This window comes from Onychostoma macrolepis, chromosome 06 (assembly GCF_012432095.1).
Source record: "Onychostoma macrolepis isolate SWU-2019 chromosome 06, ASM1243209v1, whole genome shotgun sequence".
In the NCBI taxonomy this organism is placed as follows: domain Eukaryota; kingdom Metazoa; phylum Chordata; class Actinopteri; order Cypriniformes; family Cyprinidae; genus Onychostoma; species Onychostoma macrolepis.
This window is the reverse complement of record NC_081160.1, coordinates 12,207,965-12,229,347: the sequence shown is the minus strand read 5'-3', so window position 1 is coordinate 12,229,347 and position 21,383 is coordinate 12,207,965. Positions and strand designations below refer to the sequence as shown.

Here is a 21,383-nt window from a genome sequence, read left to right as displayed (position 1 = left end):
TTGCCTTGTTTTTAAATTGTTGTGTACCTCCACATGGTATGTTCTGAAGTGACCTAACTCTATAAAAGGGCTCCTGGCAGCCATTTTAAGGAACATCTTGTAAATTGTTTTGAACAGTTTATATATATATATATATATATATAAAATATAATATAGGGTAAACGTACCCATTAAGCACACTTCCATTTTTGAGATCAGATTATAAAAATATTTATTATCCTACTTGATGACTTAACCAATTGATATGTTTGTTACTATATACCTCCTATAATTTCAAGTCAGTCAGATCATTGCACACTGAGATATGGGTCTCCATGTGTTCACACTGTCTGGTGGCCATTTTGCTGTCTAAAAACTTTCACCAAAAGAGGAGCCCCTTAAATGTGCGTTTTTTTATATGTTTAAGCCTTTATTTTGGGTAAGTTTCACTACTTGTTATAAAATTAAGAGATTAATGTTCAGACTTTTGTATATTATAATCTGGAACTTGGATGTGGGAAATAATTACATTAGATCCAAAATATAGTTTTAGTAACAGCGCAGATGCTACAGAACACAGTTTAGCTGACTAGCTGTATAAGATTGTGTGCTACGCTAATACAGGTGCTGGTCATATAATTAGAATATCATCAAAAAGTTGATTTATTTCACTAATTCCATTCAAAAACTGAAACTTGTATATTATATTCATTCATTACACACAGACTGATATATTTCAAATGTTTATTTCTTTTAATTTTGATGATTATAACTGACAACTAAGGAAAATCCCAAATTCAGTATCTCATAAAATTAGAATATTACTTAAGACCAATACAAAGAAAGGATTTTTAGAAATCTTGGCCAACTGAAAAGTATGAGCATGTACAGCACTCAATACTTAGTTGTGGCTCCTTTTGCCTGAATTACTGCAGCAATGCGGCGTGGCATGGAGTCGATCAGTCTGTGGCACTGCTCAGGTGTTATGAGAGCCCAGGTTGCTCTCATAGTGGCCTTCAGCTCTTCTGCATTGTTGGGTCTGGTGTCTCTCATCTTCCTCTTCACAATACCCCATAGATTTTCTATGGGGTTCAGGTCAGGCGAGTTTGCTGGCCAATTAAGAACAGGGATACCATGGTCCTTAAACCAGATACTGGTTGCTTTGGCACTGTGTGCCGGTGCCAAGTCCTGTTGGAAAATGAAATCTGCATCTCCATAAAGTTGGTCAGCAGCAGGAAGCATGAAGTGCTCTAAAACTTCCTGGTATACGGCTGCGTTGACCTTGGACCTCAGAAAACACAGTGGACCAACACCAGCAGATGACATGGCACCCCAAACCATCACTGACTGTGGAAACTTTACACTGGACCTCAAGCAACGTGGATTGTGTGCCTCTCCTCTCTTCCTCCAGACTCTGGAACCCTGATTTCCAAAGGAAATGCAAAATTTACTTTCATCAGAGAACATAACTTTGGACCACTCAGCAGCAGTCCAGTCCTTTTTGTCTTTAGCCCAGGCGAGACACTTCTGACGCTGTCTGTTGTTCAAGAGTGGCTTGACACAAGGAATGTGACAGCTGAAACCCATGTCTTGCATACGTCTGTGCGTAGTGGTTCTTGAAGCACTGACTCCAGCTGCAGTCCACTCTTTGTGAATCTCCCCCACATTTTTGAATGGCTTTTGTTTCACAATCCTCTCCAGGGTGCGGTTATCCCTATTGCTTGTACACTTTTTTCCACCACATCTTTTCCTTCCCTTCGCCTGTCTATTAATGTGCTTGGACACAGAGCTCTGTGAACAGCCAGCCTCTTTTGCAATGGCCTTTTGTGTCTTGCCCTCCTTGTGCAACGTGTCAATGGTCGTCTTTTGGACAACTGTCAAGTCAGCAGTCTTCCCCATGATTGTGTAGCCTACATAACTAGACTGAGAGACCATTTAAAGGCCTTTGCAGGTGTTTTGAGTTAATTAGCTGATTAGAGTGTGGCACCAGGTGTCTTCAATATTGAACCTTTTCACAATATTCTAATTTTCTGAGATACTGAATTTGGGATTTTCCTTAGTTGTCTGTTATAATCATCAAAATGAAAAGAAATAAACATTTGAAATATATCAGTCTGTGTGTAATGAATGAATATAATATACAAGTTTCACTTTTTGAATGGAATTAGTGAAATAAATCAACTTTTTGATGATGTTCTAATTATATGACCAGCACCTGTATATTACTTCACAGGCATTACTGGCTTGTGCTTTTACATTCATAATATTATAAATTGACAGTTTATTGCTGGTCTGTCATTTTACAGTGCTGTAATTTTTAAAGATTTCATATTATTTTATGGTGAGCTTAAAGGTACACGACTTTGAAAATCACACAGCTTCAGTGTGACATCAATAAAAAAAAGTATGATTTCATATATATTGTTAATAATAGTTGTTTATATTAAAATATGTATGAACTTAATACATGACCTAGACTATTTATTTAGCAAAAATCCTGTCATTTTAATAAATATTACATTAAATTTATTAAAAATTGTTGCTGCTCCAATTAAGCTCAGTGTGCTCTCTTTAAGCACTTCACATTCAACGTCTATGTAAATACTTCATAAACAGACTTTAAATATTAACTGATGGTTGTCACTTTAAGTTAAATTAATCAATTTTCTATGGATTCTGTCCACTCAAATCTGCAGACTGGCTCTGATCTTTGGCAACTAGCATCAACTTCTCCAGACTGTAAGTCTGTGGAAAATCTGGGGCAAATATCATGTAGTGTATTCCAGCCATAAGAGACTATAGATAAGTTGACATCCATTTAAAAAGTGGTTTCATAATGAGGCTAGTTTCTGTGTTCATCCCCATGAATTAAATGTTTTATTGGTTTGTTGATTTTTGAATTTGTTACTTAGCTGAACGTGGACTTGCCTAGATGTTGCAATGTGCTTAGATGACACTTCATTATATATAACCAGTGTTGGGGAGTAACTAGTTACATGTAACTGAATTACGTAATTTAATTACAAAATAAAAGTAATTGTAATCAGTTACAGTTACTGAGAAAAAAAATTGTAATTAAATTACAGTTACTTATGAAAATGTTAAGGATTACAAAGGGGGTTACATCTGATTTTTTTCACACAAACTCCCACATACAGATTTAATTGATTTATTTCATAAATTGCAGTAACTGCTCTAAATTATGAAACACCGATGTTTCAGGAGTTTAGAACATGCTTATTCGATAACTCTTTTATTTTCTTATATGGGTTTATGTATAGCTATGCTTAATTTTTTAAAGATTAACTGTTTTTTCCAAGGCATTGTTAGATTCCAGTGTTTCCTGTTATAGCTATGCAAAGATTTGATTTAAAAACAATATCATAGATATTAAAATATTTCTAGTTATGATTTTAAATATGTATTTAACCTCAGAATGATCTCAAAGTAAGTCTGATTTTGCAGTGGCTGTGCTTCAAAGGGGACATTGATCTTCCACAAGTTGGTATGATTCTTTAGGGTCTTCATGAAAGGTCTGCAACATACATTGGTTAAAATTCCTCAGTGTTTGTGTAAAACAACACCATTTTTACCTTGTTCTGTTCACAGCGACTCATTTTGGGGCAAGTCCCTTTAAATGCTAATGAGCTCTGCTCACCCGCCCCTTTCTTCCGTGGAAGAGCAAAGGCGATTTGCAAATAATCATAAAACATAAAAGTGTCAGACTTGCGTCTTCTGGAGGTGCAGCTGGGTCACGAACAATGGGTATTGAACTTTTTAACAAAACCTGCCTTGAATTTTCCCTCGTTCAGAAAGCAGTGTGGAGAAAAATTATTTGTGGAGACATAAACAAATTTAGGTGTATTCGGTGGCGCATTACCATTTAAAATAAAACTAATGCACTGCGTCTTCAGTGGCTCTGATGTCAGGAAAAAATTAAGATTCTTATGTTCTTCTACGTCGCAAAACTACAAAACACCTGCATTGCTTACAAGACATTGTCGCTACAGCTGTTCGAGCGTGGAGAAAATTATGGACTTCGTACAACTGGCTGAGGGTGAAAATATGCTAATATTGGACAGTACTTCAGCAGTTGTGGGTGGGGCCTGAGCAACATGACATCATACTGCTCAGAAAATCAAAACGGCTTGATAATTGAGATTGTTTAGGATTTTGGGGGATTAAAAAAAGGGAGTGAATGGATTTTTAACATTTTAGAGTGGTTGTGTCCACATACCGCTAAGACACATTTATATGCAAACACCATGTAAAAGCGAATTTTGCATCCAACTTTAAAATTGAAATATAATCTTAATTCAGGTGATAAAGGATTTCAAAAGTCTGACAGAAATCAGTGTTGAGTACTACTGTAAGGTTAACCCTGCCTGCTTTACATGTTTGAAAATGATTAACAGTTGAAAACATTAGAAATTTAGAAAAGTAATAAAATATAATCAGTTACATTACTTAAATAAAGTTACACTACTTATTACATTTTAAGTAGGGTAACTTGTAATCTGTAACCTATTACATTTCCAAAGTAACCTTCCCAACACTGTATATAACTGATGACAAATTGAATGCCTTGTTGCTTGATTTTAGAGTTCTGCTTTTTTTTGTGATTGACTTTGTACCTTCAAAAAATATATATATATTTTTTACAATTATTCTTTAATAATCTTCCTTAAAATAAACAAGAATTTTTAATAAAACATGATGTGAGCTTAATGGGAACAGGGATGTGCTTAAAGGGTACAAAAATTTACCCATTAAGCACAGCCAGACTTTTTGAATTTAATGATGTATATCTTAATTTAAATGCTTTTGTCATTTAATATTTTATTTTAGCATAACTTTTTGTATTGAAACCAATATCTTGTGCACTAAAAATGTCTCAATGTAGATTTTGGTGAGCTTAATAGGTACGTTTACCCTATATATATATAAAATGTATTTTTGTATTTTTCTTGGGAACCACAAATTTTGCACTGAAAAAAACACCCTGGACAGAATTCTTCCTTCTCTCGTCACTGATTTCACACCTTCTCCACTGGTACACCTTAAAAGTGACATTTTACCAGATTTAGTTCTACACTTATTCACTTTTATTTGTTCTCCACTAAATAATGTTATTTCACTAAATGTTTAGATGTTATAAAATTGTGCTCATGATTTTTCTAGAATAACTTTTACTGCTAAATTATCCACTAATCTAGTTTATAATAATATTTTTGTCATAGATTATGATTATAAATTTTTTCTTTTGTTATTTTTCATTAAAATTAAGTTGTCTATATTTAGTAGATTGTGTTTAACACAAAAGAGTGACGATCAGGTCAACACAGAAGTATAGAAATTCTACATTGATTTAAAAAAAACTGAGCTGGATCGGATCTGAAAAAATGGTATCGTTGCATCCCTAGTTCTGATTGGTTGCTTTAGTCATGTGCCTTCTTTCCCATTAGTTGGTTTTTTGTCATGTGACCCTCTGTTTGGTATTTATTGACCTCATGTTGCATTTGGCTCTAGTCGAGTATTATCCCTGTTAGGGCTGCAACGATTAGCCGACATTATCGACAACGTCGACAATAAAAAATTGTCGACAAATATTTTTGTTGTCGAGTAATCGTTTGATCTCATATGACCTAATGTAAGAGCCTGCAATACTACGGTTTGACCAGTGTGGCACTGTAGCGCAAGACTGTAATTCATCCCTACTGGATGCAATTCAAGAGAAGACGACAGACATAGCACTTCAGAGAAAATGCATCAGAACTTGAGTGGCGTTTGGATGAATATGTAAATATATATTGCGCGCTTTCCTCTCAGTAACGAAACAAACACAACAAAATCTGGCAGCAGTGTGAAAGCAGCAGTTAAAAATGCATCTGATTACAACGATGTGGATGTTTGCATGAGCTCTGCTTTTCAGTAATGTAACGTTACTCCAGTAAAGTCCGGTCACATCATGTTTATTTATATAGTACTTTATGCAATAGATAACCTTAATTCAAGCAGCTTTACGGTATTAAACATGAAAAACCAGAGTCAGTGTTGCTTTCAGTTAGAATTACAACTTGATTTTCTGTAAAGCAGCTCTCCAGTGTGGAGCTAGCTAATGATAAAATATTTTTATTAGTGGGAAAAAAAATAATTTAATTAAAGTGATAGTTTAGTGTACAGAGATCAAAGCTTGATCTAGCTCAGGACTGTTTTGGTTATCATAACCCTATAAGGTATTTTAAGTGTATCCAATGCATCTTATCACTTACCTTTATTTTGTTTCTTATCTATATGACTTGCAAAAGGAGATGTTAGGCAGAATGTGCAAGATGTGTCATTCAGTTACTTTTTCATGTAGCTAATTAAATGGTTAGAGAGTGTCTCTGTCTGTCATCTCATTTTGTGTGCCAAATACATCTATTTGTATAATGAATTGATAACACTTTACAATAAGGTATAATTTGTTAACATTAATGTATTAATTAACATCAATGAACAATGCATTTATTACATTTAACTATTAATCTGTTAATGTTGGTTAACAAAAATACAGTTGTTCATTGTTTGTTCATGTTAGTTCACAGTGCATTTACCAATGTTAAAAAACACAACTTGTGATTTTAATAATGCATTAGTAAATGCTGAAATTAACATTAACTAAGATTAACAAATGCTGTAGAAGTATTGTTCATTCTTAGTTCATGTTAACTAATGAACCTTATTGTAAAGTGTTACCAATTAATTGTATAATAATTGTAATTACTTAATATGCTTTTCTAAAGCTGAAGTGACCTTTATTTATGTTAGAATGTGTAACTTAATATTTTAACTAGTTGCAAAAGCTGAATAATCAAACAAAATCTACTGATTAATCAGTAAAATAATCGACGTTTAGTCGATCAATCGTTCTAACAATCGTTAGATTAACCGATTATCAAAATAATCGTTTGTTGCAGCCCTAATCCCTGTAACCTCTGTTGGTGAGTTCTTGCTTTTGTTTACACTATGTCTGTTCATGCCATGCCATGCCAAGTCAAGTCTTATTTCAAGTCAAATCTTTGTTTAATGTTTGGTCATTTTTGGGATTTAAATAAAGCTGCACTTGGGTTCTTTTCAACTCGCCTCCAGTGGACTCATTACAGTAGGATTAGGAATGTAGAATATGGTCATGCAGATTATGTGCTTTAAGTACTAATAAATGGCCAATATGCTAGTAATATGCATGCTAACAAGCAACTAATAGTGAGAATCAGTTGCTGGTCCCTATTGACTTCTAGGGTTGGGATGCTAATCTGCCGATTCAATATGATCCCGATACTTGTGCCGATTCAGTATATATTGCAATATATTGAGTATTGCAATTATATAACTATTGCGATTCGATATTACAATTTATTGTGATTTTTGCTCATTAAAGACTAGACAATGGAAAATACTTGATCACACCGTTAAAGAGACTGTATATGAGCCATATATAGTATATGAGTCATATAAGGTATATGAGTTAAAGAGTCATATTAACAAAACAATGCATCACACAGGGTTTCCGGGAGGTCTTAAGTCTTAAATTTAGTTGTATCAAATGTAAGGCCTTAAAAAGTCTTAAATTGTACAAGAAAGTCTCGTTTATGATTTCAAGAGGTCTTAAATTTGGGGACGGAAAGACCAGAATTGCGATATGGCTGAATGTGACGATTAAACTTCAAAAGGCTACGATTTCATGAAATAAACATGAGCCCTGCAAGTTCAAAGTCCGGTGCTGCGCTTACTGCTGTTACCGGGAAAACCGTTCTATTTGTGCCAAACGCAGCACCTGCTGGCAGAGAATGAATCAGTTAACATGGGTTAAACTAGTGTGCGTATGAGTGCCTTCTTTCACTGCACGATTCTATTAAAATGCATTTAGAATGAAAACATAATTTAAGATATGGGGGCAGAAAATGTATTGCCTATATTTATATCATTTCATATAGTTAATATCACACGAAGAGTGCTGTTTTTTTTCTCCAAAAGTCAGCATGATTACAAATGTGATATTGATTGTATGCAACAGTTCAACAAACAAGAAGTTAACATTAAGAGACTTACATTTTAGACACCATATTTCCTGCTTTTGTTCTATTTCGCCAAAAAAATCATTCCAAACAGCTACAGCACTGTTTTTGCGTCTCTGAGCAACATGTGGTGTTTCCTTCCTGAATGAATCAACCGTTTAAATGATTTGGTTCAATCGCAATGACTCACTTATTAACAGTGAATTACTGCCACCTACTGGCGGTTTTAATTTCACATTTAAAGTATCTTCAATTTTAAATTAATTTCAAACAAGTTTTCAACGTTTTATTTTTCAAATATCAAAACATTATTTATGCATTTGTAACTGCAGGTTAACATTCTATGTCCCTCTGAGCTGCATTAAATAGTGTATAAATACATCTAAATGCCACTTCAGATGCATTGCAAAGATAAATTTTGTTGATACTGATTTCATTTGCTTGGTAACAGGCCAAATGCAAGAATTTGACTCAAAAGATGATGCACACATTTAGAAAAAATGGCTTAAAGGTAAAAAAAAAAAAATACCCATAAGAAAGATAAATTTCTATCACTGCTGTGAACTGACCACACAGAATATGAAGAATATCAAAAAAATCAGCTGTCCACGGTAATCTTTAAGATACCAGCACCATAACACACTCAGCAAAATATCGTCTAATTATCATTATCGATAAAATCCCAGAAAAAATCAAGATATAATTTTTTGTCAATATCGCACACCCCTAATTCATGTTATTTCATTTATAGAATAATTTTATTGATAATAATTGTTTAAATCAATATAATAATTAATACTTTTGACTTATCTATTTTCTTACAAATGGTTTAAAGGCTGAAATGTAAAATTTATCATTTTATAAAAGTTTTCGTGAAAACTTGTATCTGAATTGTAAATTATGCTTTTTACAGTCATTGTACGGTTTAATATGGTACTATAGACATTGCCCTACCCCGCTCATATGGTATTAATTTTATTTGTGCAGGTCTTAAAAAAGGTCTTAAAGTCTTAAATTTGAGCTTAAAAATCCTGCATAAACCCTGATCACATCTTTCTAAACTTTTATTTCAGGAGCATACACATACACAGTGTATATTTTAAAGTACCTTGAACCATGAAATTTGCACATTAATTTAATAGTCAAATGTTCAACAAAATGAGTAGAAAAAAATACTTTCTGAAATAAAATACAGTGCTGTGTTACTTTACTTTACCTCCGAGTCCGCATAGAAAAGTTCAAAGTACGAAGGGAAAAGATATTGATGCGTAGTGTATTAAATCTGTGCGTTAGTTTACTGAGCCTCTTCTTTTAACAGTTTTAGACCTCAGTTACTGTGTGAAGAGAGTTTGACTGTAGTTACCGAACACGCAGTTTGAATGCTGAATGGAGGATGACAGACAGACGCAGCGGAGAGAAGAGTTTACCTGAACTTGGATTTAACGAATTAAATATTCATCTGTACCTCAGATTAAACTATGCAACAGCTTTAGAACACTTGAAATATTGTGCATGAAAACTTTATGATGCTTTATAATGTTTTTGTGCCTTTCGTGGGGCTCAACAATAACACAGAATAGTATACGCACAATATCGGATTTGGATCGGTCTCGTCTGACCGATACCAGATCCGCAGAAAATGACCGTATCGGAGCCGATACCGATCCTGAGTATCGGATTGATGCATCCCTGAATAGGACCTGAAGTAGATAAATATCAAGTGTGCTTTTTAAAACAATATGCGACAACAACGGGAAACTCTGTATATTCGTGCAGCTTACATCAACCCGATCACTTTATTTAGCTTACATGTAGACACCACATAATAAAAAATTAACCTTCCCATTAAAGTTATTACAGGGAATTTTGTTTTTACCTTTGTAATGGCATTTTTCTAACTTTATTAAAAGTATATAGTCTTTTATTTATCAAATTTATAAGCTTTTTAACATTTCTAATTAAAACAACAGAATAAAAAGTAGAATAAGAATATATTACCAAACAAATGAAATCAGTAATTAAGAAATAAATTTGTACTACAGAGGTGGCACAGAAGAACACACAAGTAGCTTGTATGTGTATTTTCAGATGTTTAATGAGGCTCAGAAGTGGCATGAGTGCAATTAAATTCATAAATTCATGTTGAGGTTAATGTTTTAAATATAAAATTTTATTGGTAACACTTTACAATAAAGTGTCATTTGTTAACATTAGTTAATGTATTAACTAACATGAACAAACAATGAACAATGCATTTATTACACTATTTATTCATCTTTGTTAATGTTAGTTAATGAAAATACAATTGTTCATTGTTTATTCATGTTAGTTCACAGTGCATTAACTAATGTTAACAAACACAACTTGTGATTTTAATAATGCATTAGTAAATGCTGAAATTAACATTAACTAAGATTAATAAATGCTGTAGAAGTATTGTTCATTCTTAGTTCATGTTTACTAATGTTGTTAACTAATGTTAACTAATGAACCTTATTGTAAAGTGTTACCATTTTATTTTTAGAATTTAGAATTTTTAAATGATTTAAATAACAGAAAAGATACTTTACAAATTAAACAAACTGTCAGCAGGTGGCAGCAAGTCACTGATTTTATCACTGAATTATTCATTTATTTGATTCGTTCGAATGGCTGATTAATTCAAAGTACGTGACTGTCTTTTTGAATGGGTAATTGAATCATTGACTCACTAGATTCGTTTAACAATGCAGTTCATTCATGAATGAAACACCACTGTGTTTTAATGGAGATGCGCAGTGGCTCAGCTGTTACTTTGTTTGATACTATTTTCGTTGACGAAATAGAGCAAAATAAGGCAATAGTGTTGTAGTCAGACAATATGTCAAAGAATATTAACTTCTTGTTTAATGAACTGTTGTATTAGATCAATATCACATTTGCAAACTCCCTTAATAATCATTAAAAGCTGTCACTCATCTTAGTTCATTGCGATCTCACAAAACTCCATTATAACGAAGCTCCTTACACTGCACAGTGAATCTCTTATTCACACCGTCTACACTTTGTTTGTTATAATGAGAGGTTTGTGATACATTACTCAACGCTGCAAAAACACGTAAGTAGCCTACGTTAGAAACCTTTGAAGCTCCCTAAGTGCAACAAATATGCTGATCGGGTCTGTCGCACAGGCGCTCCTAAATATTTTTTCATAGTCGCATGCTGTAGGTTTCAGTCGCAAATGCAAAATGGTCGCACTGTAGAGCCCTGAAGGCACCAAATCCCCAACTACTCCCGGTGCGCCGCAGCAAAAAAATGGGTGCCTACTGCTTCGGGTGTGTGTTCACGGAGTGTGTGTTTGTTCACTACTCACTGCTGCGTGTGCACAAAATGCAGAGCACAAATTTCGAGTATAAAACACCATACTTGGCCACACATCACATCCTTTTCCTTTCCTGAAGTCAACAGATTTTACTAATAGACTTCCAATCTCTGTGTAATTTCAATCTCTGTGTAATTTCCAATCTCTGTGTAATTTCCAATCTCTGTGTAATTTGGCTCCAAATCTCAAGTGAAAATTGTCACTTTGACCCCCCTTTACGAAATAGTGGATTACTCGGTAAATATTCATCCATGGCATTTAATATTTTGGCTTTTATATTCATTTATTTATTTATTTCGAAAAAAATAATAAATTAAATAAATTAAATACAATCAAAATTTTTAGCTGGGGACATCTGGTCGAACTGACATGGAATGACCCAGCTGCTTTCTTCTGTCAGTTTCTGCTCTTCACGTCCTGGCAGAACCCTGTCACAATCCCCTTGGCAATTTAACTGAGAATAAAATAAATAAGCACAACAAATATTCAATTTACAGTGAACATTTTTATAGGCCTTTAAAAACAGAGCTTGTGCAAAACACTATCCATAATAGCATGGGCGACATTTGACTTTGCATAAATAAATCTTTTTCGAATGTATGCATCAAAACAAGGCGCTAACATATTGCAACGCATTGTCAATACAGCGCAGTGAAGAATAACTTTCCTGCGTTTACTAAACTGTGGAACTTTGACTCTTGCTGCTGATTTGAATGGCGAGTCAGTTGATGGCCTTTCATTTTTATTCAGAAATGTGGGCACAGCGTGCTAATTTTCTGATGTTCATTTAAGTTTTCCGTGTCTTTTTCCTGTGTCACTTGAAATGTGTCCGTTTTGAATCGCTGTGGTGAGACACGAGGAAAAAAATAAACTAAAGTTGTTGGACTAATCTGTCATAAATTGCATACCATTCATTTCTGAACTGTCTATTGTCCATTACTGCAAACGAAATTACTGGTGCCGATCTCAAAGTTTACACACACTTTTAGTCCGTGAACTAGATCTTGCTCAGGACGCGTGCTACCAGTATAAGTTTGGTCAGTATGGAAGCATACACTGTAAAAAAAAAAAAAAGCTGTAAAATTTACGGTAAAAAACCGGCAGTTGTGGTTGCAAAAATTCTACCGTAAAATTTACGGTAGCAACATTTTAGGTTTTACGGTTTTAACTTAAACTTACAGTAAAATACTGTAATTTCATTAACTGATATAATGTTAATATACCAACCCATTGAAGTACTGAAATCTGTTTTGTACCTTTGAAATACACTGATAACCACCAAATGCAGAAGGTGATGAGAAAGTCACATGATGAACCAAAGCCCATCACAAGCAGCTTTTAAATAATAACATATATAGAAGGTGCACAGTGTCATTCACACAAGCACTAAACACCATCATGGTGAGACTCATTAAACTGAAATATGCAGTAAACATTAATTTAACAACATTAGATGTAACATACAACCCTAATAAACATAGCTGATAAGAAAAAAACTAAGAAACCTTGTTATTTCAAAGAAAAAACATCCAATTCCAATTAAATTTTAAATGCAACGCAGGGAATTCTGGGAATGTCAATTTACGTTTTTTCCCTGTAAATTTTACATTCTTTTTCACTTCCAAAAGCGGTATTTCACCGTAAAATTGTCTGAAATGTCTATTACAGTTTTTCACCGCATATATTAGGGGAACTTACCGTTAACCATTTAACCAATTTATTTCTGTATTTAAGTTTACATTTTCCCATACATATGTGCAAAATTTAGTGCTAAATGAAAATTCAGTTATACAATTAAAATTTGCCGTTTTCTACACTCATTTTGATATGCATATTAAAAACACATTTTAAAGCTTTATAAGTTGAAAAATGAAAATGTATTACCCAAATTGATTAGATATGTTTAACATGTTCAAGCAAAAACTGTAGCAAAATTATCATTTAAATGTTTTTCCTAAATGCATTTAGACTTAGGGGTAGGACACTTGGGATTGCATTTTCATGGTGTTCCCGTGTGATAATTGTAGCAAAATGCAGTGACAGTTTCAAAATGCATTCTGAGCCAAAGGTGCAGCAAAAGGGTAGCAAAATGGTGATTTAAATGTTTTATTTTTCTTAAATGCATTGACACTTACATATATGACGTTTCAATTGCATTTTCATTAAATACCCCGCGATGAATATAGTTTAAGTCATTGTGGCGAGCCGAGCCGAACACGCCCCCTAGATGTCAATCATTACATCAAGGCAGGGCTCGGCAACATGACGCACGATAGGTCAGTATTCACCATTAACCAAATGCTTTTCACCTGCCTGAACATCTCTCACTGTTTACACTCGGATTGATGCACATAAGCAAACAGACAGTGCTACTCTTCACTTATTTACTACCTTACCTTATATTTGGTTACTCTTTTATTTTTATTCCGTAAAATAGCACGTTTTCCGTGGCACCTGAACAGGGACGTGCAGAGAGTTCCTCAGGGGCAGGGGCTCAAATGTAAAAAAAAAAAAAGGGGCAATGTGAAAAAAAAAGAAAGAAAAAATTGTAGGTCAAAAGTTTGGATACATTAATATTTTATATTTTTGCAATAAGTCACTTATGGTCATCAAGCCTGCATTTATTTGATCAAAATTTTAATATACTTTAAAATACATTTTATGCAATGCTGATTTATTAGCAATGTTTGAAACCTGTCATACTTTTTTCAGGATTCTTTGATGAATAAAAAGTTAAATAAGAACAGCATTTATTTAAAATATTACTTTTGTAACAATATACACTACCATTCAGAAGTATTTTTATTTTATTTTTTTGAAAGAAATTAGTTTTTATTCAGCAAGGATTTGTTAAATTGATAGAAACAGTGATGGTAAAGATCGATACTGTTAAAAAACATCTCTATTTTGAATAAATGCTGTTCTTTTTAACTTTTAATTTATCAACGAACCCCAAAAAAGTATCACAGGTTCCAAAATAAATAAATAAAATGAAAATAAAAAGCAAAACATTAAGCAGCACAACTCTTTCCAACATTGATAATAAATCAGCACATTAGAATGATTTCTGAAGGACCATGCATTGAAGACTGGAGTAATGATGCTGAAAATTCAGCTTTGAATCACAGAAATAAATGATATTTTAAAGTATAATAAAATAGAAAAATATTATTTTAAATTGTAATATTTCACAATATTACAGTTTTTCTGTATTTTTGATCAAATAAATGCAGGCTTGATGAGCATAAGACACTTTCATAATGCTGCATAATTATCAAAAATGGTAATATAATAAAGTCCTTTTTTAAAGTCCTACACTTCACATAATAGGCCTGTAGGTGGCACTTGGGCTTCATTAACTATGAGAGTTTCATGAAATAGTAAACGGTGTAGGATATCATACATAAATATAAGTGAATTGAATAGCCTACTGATTACCATTATTGCGACTTTTGTTTTGTGCAGTGCTTTTCTAGTCAAGTCATCTTTATTTATATAGCGCTTTAACAATACAGATTGTGTCAAAGCACTTAACAGTATCAAATTGGAGGATAGAGTGTCAGTAATGTATAATGATAAGATTAAACACTCAATTTTCAGTTAAAGGCATTTCATTATTGAATTCAGAGATGACATTGTCTAGCTCAGTGTAGTTTAAATAGTATCTGTGCAACCAAATCGACGATAATTGCTAGAAATTAAGTGTCCCCAACTGAGCAAGCCAGAGGTGACAGCGGCAAAACTCCCTCTGTGACAGAATGGAGAAAAAAACCTTGGGAGAAACCAGGCTCAGTCGGGGGGCCAGTTCTCCTCTGGCCAGATGAAACCCGCAGTTCAATTCCAACCGCAGCCATGTCAGATTGTGTAAAGGGCTTATCTGATTCCCGTGGTCTTGTCCCGATGGAGAATTTTAATTTATAATTTAATGTATTTGTTATATTTGTGTTTTATTCATTATTTGAAGTTTTTTATTTATATGATTTATTCATTTGCTATAATTGCAATGTATAGTTTAATGCATTTATTGTTTCTCGGTGTATTTTTATAATATATATTTGTTTGTTTATTATAATTTAAATGTATGTCTCAGGGGCTCTCCACTGACGATCAGGGCTGCATACATCATCTCTTGGTGCTGATCCACCATCTGATCGGATACGGACTGAGAAAAAGAATAAGAAAGAAACAGACAAATATTAGCATAGATGCCATTCTTCTTACGATGTAATGAGCACATCGTGTGTTATGGGGAGTGTTCCCGGTGTTGTGGCCATTTTCGACCCCCTGCCAAATTATTACCCCTCTTGTTGAAATCGCTATACGATTGCCTAATCCTAACCCCACCCCTAATCCTAACCCCTCCTCCACACCTAACCCTAAACCTACCAATACTAGGGGGGTAATAATCTGGCAGGGGTCAGAATTGGGCACAACACCGGTTCCAGTTGATCTAATTAATGCAGCCTAACAATCCTTTAACGGATTTGAATAATAGAAGCGTATTAGTGTGTTATGTGCACGCCAGGATAAAGAGATGTGTCTTTAATCTAGATTTAAACTGACAGAGTGTGTCTGCCTTCCGAACAGTGTTAGGTAGATTGTTCAAGAGTTTGGGTGCTAAATAGGAAAAGGATCTGCTGCCCGCAGTCGATTTTGATATTCTAGGTATTATCAAACGGCCAGAATTTTGAGAACGCAGCGGACGTGGAGGACTATAATGTGATAAGATCTCGCTCAAGTACTGAGGAGCTAAGCCATTTAGAGCTTTATAAGTAATTAACAAGATTTTAAAATCTATCCGATGCTTGATAGGGAGCCAATGCAGTGTTGACAGAACCGGGCTAATTGTAGTCTGAACCTAATTGTAGTCCGACCGAACCTTTTGTAGTCATTCAGCATCTATTTTCTCAGCGATGTAGGCTAATTTGATTTATAAAATGAGACAAACCACAGATCCAGATCACTCCACAAATAAGCTTGTCTTTCCCATGTCATTTTCTACCGATTTATGAATAAGAACGGAAAATGACCACTCCACTTCACATTATTGTTCAGTGAAATTTGAACTTGAGCCAGATCATGATTTGTTGGTGTATTATACATGACAAAAGGTCATTGATTAATTATGTAATATTCTAAAATATATAATATATGGATTTTTAATTAAATCGACACTAGCTTTAATTATTGATGGAAAAAAAGTTTAAAATATTGTTTGGTTTCCTTCCGTCGACCCACTCACTGAAAGATCCATGGGCTATAGGCTATGGCTTGAGAGCCTATGGTTTCTGAAAAGACTGGAAAATCAGTCAGTCTTTGGCAAAGCACACGCAACCCATAGCAACGCCTCAGATTGACAGATATGTAAAAATAAACAGGAATTTTCCGACTTTTGAGCGATTAGTTACCGTTTTGTACACATTGTCATGTTAATTAGAATTCAAATGCATTTTGCATTATTGACCACAATATCATTGATATTTGTCTGAGAGGGGCACTTTTGAATAATTTTGAAAAAGGGCAGGGGCTCAAGCAGCCAGCGCACTCCCATTCACTAAAACATCACTCATCAAAGTTTATCACGATCTCTGTTATAATCAAGCTCTCTAAACTACACAATGAATCTACAATGAATTTACATCGCGTCTGCACTTAGTCATCATGAGATGATTCACGAGCGTCCAAAACTCTTTCAGCTGTGAGTGAATTCTGAAAAACTACAACGTTTCTGATTGGCCATTGCATTGAAGAAATCAACAGATATGTCTTTGATTGATACATTGCTCAACGCCGCAAAAACACATTGGATAGTTTTCCAGATCTTTTAATTGCTTTTGCATTCGTTTGAGGGTATTTAGCATCGTCTAGTACCCCCTTACAACCGGGCCTGGGCTGACAAAAGAGATTCCATGACTGACGACTGATGTTGCCCCCCACCCTAATGTCGTCCATGCATAATAGGATACTTTGGCTTATTAAAGAGCATTCCTCAAGACCTGTTTTAACTTTCAAATAACATTGTATATTCAAATTGGTTGTCATAGTAACAACACTAATTTGTGGAGATGCAGCACATTGCAAATTCCACAAATCTGAAAGATTTTGCACAATTTATTATCTGTAATACCATTATAGCCTCTGGATGCCTGTACAACTGTATGTATGTAACTGTATGTAACAATCCCTAGTTGATAAAAAATTGTCATCACACATAAATTAATTTTATTACATTTGGATTTGGATACATGTTTATATATGAAGAGTTCATTTGCAAAAAACAGATAACTCCGTTTTTAACTTTAAACTTTTTTAACTTTAAACTTTTTTTTGACTAGGTTAAAAAATAACTAAAAAAAAAACAGCTAACACAATAAAACTGTTATCTGTTTTTGCAAATAAACTCTTCATATTATAATGGCTACTTTTTCTCTTTATCTGTTTTTTTGTTCAATTGTTTTGTTGTTGTTGTGTCAGTTATTGCATTATTATTTCAGTCAAACCTATAAAACCCTTTGTTACCCCAAACTACATATAAAAGTCTGATCACTGGCTTAAAAGTAATCAGAATGCAGCTACTTGTTGCTTTGTTACTCATTGACGAGTGAACTTCCCCTTTAAATAACGTGTTGCTCTGCTCCCTATATATATGACGCTGCTCCCATTAAGTGCTGTTGGAAGCAAATTAATTGATTCAGCATTTCAACACTTCCGTGAGGATGCGTTAAATTCAACAAAGTGGTTTAATAAAGGATGTATTGGTCTTGTGAATTAGCAAATTTTACTACACAAATATTTTTTAATTGACTGTTAAAAGTTTTATATGGGAATATTGCATGACACACTAATCCTTCAACAATGTATTGGCGCAAAAACGCACACCTTTTGGACCAATTTCACAACATGATTTCTCGACTGCCACAAATGCTAAACAAAATACTGATTTTGGGCACATTTTACTGAACCAATATTTTAAATTGGCCTTTGAACTTAGCTTTATTGCATGGCAAAAAAAAAAAGCCTTGCCTTGCCAAAGCACTAACAGAACCCATTGATCTAATGGCGTTGTTGAGCACTTCAAATGCAAACTCTGCATGCAACAATCAGAGGCAGCAATTGACAGCGCTCTGATCCAATGGCATACAGGCATTGTCAGAATGACAGTACTCTAGCCCAATGATGTTGGGGTATCCAATGGGGGCAGCAATCATATTTCAGGGTGGCTGTGCCACTCTTTATCACAACCCTGCTAAAATGTAGTGCCACTATGTGTGCTCATTGGGGCCCCCTCCTGCTGGTGGTGCCCTAGGTGACCCACTAGCTTGCTTATGCCTAAAAACGGTACTGTACATGACAATGTCAAACTGAATATAATTGCAACCCATAAGGTGACAAGTAGATAAGTCAGTACAGTTACATTGTTACACCAGTAGGTGGTGGCAATAGACTGTCTCAGCCATCAGAGTGCCTCAGACACAGAGAGCAGACAAGATGACAGAGGCAATGAATCAGATTTGTTGTATTAGATCCTTTATCCCAGTTACTACAATTTGAAAAACTCACAGTAAATACTGCACAGCATCAAGCAAAAGTAGCAGCAGTCTCATGCAGACACAGCATGTAGCATGGATTTTGTTTTGTAAGAAAATATGGCAAAAGGCAGTGATGAGGAAATACTGTATATGAATTAAGGTAAAAATCAAGCTTTTATGCATTATAAATTTTAACCAGTTCAAGGAAAATATGCATATTATGCATTCTAAAAGTCTAAAAAAAAAATTACCTACTTTTCGTCAGTTGTTTTATTTTTTTATTGTTTTTATTTTTTGTCAAAGCTTAATTTTAACATGTAGTAAATGTAGAAAACATGTAAGTCATCCAACCGACCAGCTTTTCTTTTTTTTTTTTTTTTTTTTTTTTTTAAGTGTTACTACACGTGATATTTGTTTGGGACATACACAGCAAATTTTTTATTTTACATTGTTTCTTGAGACCGTATGTGCGTTCCATTTGAGCGTAAGTGTACTGTGAAGTGGACTTGTCAGGTTATTCCATCATCTTAAGTGAGATTCCAGTCTGAAGGGAGTGAACATGAGGTGCATTCCAATGCACAGGGTCACTGCTCTCTGTTCCCTAAGCAACATCATCAAATAAAGGCAACAATGGGGACATGTAGATCATGTAATATGTATCTAATAAATAGAATGAAAACTTATATAAACTTGTCTCAAGATCTGAAATCAACCCAGGTACCATTTTGTAATACAGACAATTCCTCTCTTATCCCCAGTGCACTCCTTACAACAACAACAACAAAAAACAAACAAACATGTTTTTCACTTAGTCTTGTGTATTTTACTTACCAAGGACATACTTTTTCTGAAATTTACAGATAGGGCTTTATCCTAAAGCACTTCGCAGGGCTCTACTATTTTGCTTGTCTAAAAGTAAATCAGCTCTAATATTGCCTAGAACTAGCTAATTTAACCCATGTTTTGAATGTGACCTGCTTTATTTCTTTTCCTGGAGACTGTCTTTGACTCATGTTTTGGCCTGTTTGGGGTCCTGCCTCTCAGTTACACTCTAGTCAGTGTCTCATTTCATTAAGCTGGTAGCTTTTCTCACACTGTTAGCGGGGCGTATTATTTTGATGTCTTGGAAGAGTCCTTATCGTCACTGTATGTTTTGGTGTAAATTTACAGTGAAATACTGAAAGCTAAATGGCCAGTCACTTTCTTTATTTTTGCATGTCATTATATTTACACAAATACCGTACTGCTTTTCATACTGTACTTAGATTGAAGTTGTCATCAGTTGAAAATTTACTTTTGTTATTTTTCATAACAGTAGCTGCAAAAGAAATGGCAAATAACATACTCTGAGTTTTAAAAAAAATGTTTAAGCAAATAATTGCCTTTTATGAACATGTAAGGTTAAAAGTCAGCAGTAAAAAAAAAAAAAAAAATGCAGGTAAGTTGAGTTATCTTGTAAGTGTACCTTTTTCAAACAGCTACACTCTTGACGTAACTAAATTAAATATAGACTGAAGTGGAATTGTTAATTCCTAACTGTTCTACAGATGTGTCTTATGTCTTTTTGTGATGCTATATATGTAGACTACAAAAATTATATATATATATATTTTTTTTTTTTTTTTTTTTAAATAGACCTGAAAAAACGGAATCAGGATGTCATCTGAGGAAGAAGATGCCTCAAACAGTAACAGTGGTCAATCAAAAAGTAGGCTGAAGAGCAAGAAGCCACCAAGTCTGATGATTGCAATTCCCAAATCAGAGGCTGACAAAAAGGTATCTAAAAGAGTCCAAAATAAAGGTTTGTGTTAAACAAAAATCTCTTTGTCTCTCACAGAATGTCATGCTGCTAGTGGAAGATTTTACATGTGTTTTGTGTAGTTTACACTGTTATGAAAGAAAGAAAAAAAACAGATTGCATATGAGCAAAAATGTTTCATACAGGGTTTCAGTTTCAGTTAACTTTTCAGTTTTTATTTTTTAGAATTTAGTTTGCTTTGTTATTGTGGGTATGGAGTGTAGACTGATGTGGGGGAAAAAACAAGCATTTAACTAAAAAATGTGGACACAAAAAGAGGTTTGAATACTTATGCTCAGTTTGAATTGATAGATATGGATGAATAAACAAAACAGATATTCTGTGGTGGGTATTTTTGTTTATCAACATATTATTAATGAAATAAGAGATAAGACCAAATTCATATTTGATTATTCATATCAGTCAAATTAAAATGTTAGTTGCTGAACACTAAACGGTTAAGAAAGGCAGATTTTCTTCTTTTTATATCCGTATGGGATGCCCACAGGCCATTCATTCACAGTTTATTAGTACATCTTGATTGCTAAATGGCAAATGCTGATTAAAATTGTCAGTTCTGTTTGACTGGTGGCAAAGCAACTTTACAATTCAGGGCTCCAGACTTTTATCAGTTCACAAGGAGTTAACGTTTTGAAGTT

The 21,383-nt window shown here is 34.1% G+C and overlaps 1 protein-coding gene across 7 annotated transcripts in view; it reads left to right on the top strand.

The window, feature by feature from the left end:
* LOC131542099 (inactive rhomboid protein 2-like) overlaps positions 1-21,383 on the top strand; it is a 100,966-nt gene that overhangs the window by 18,986 nt on the left and 60,597 nt on the right. For all 7 annotated transcript variants that reach the window (XM_058778426.1, XM_058778425.1, XM_058778427.1 and 4 more), the window contains one exon: positions 20,562-20,702. In XM_058778426.1, coding sequence (XP_058634409.1) covers positions 20,583-20,702 — 120 coding nt within the window. In that variant the 5' untranslated portion in view covers positions 20,562-20,582. The remainder of the gene's footprint in view (positions 1-20,561; positions 20,703-21,383) is intronic.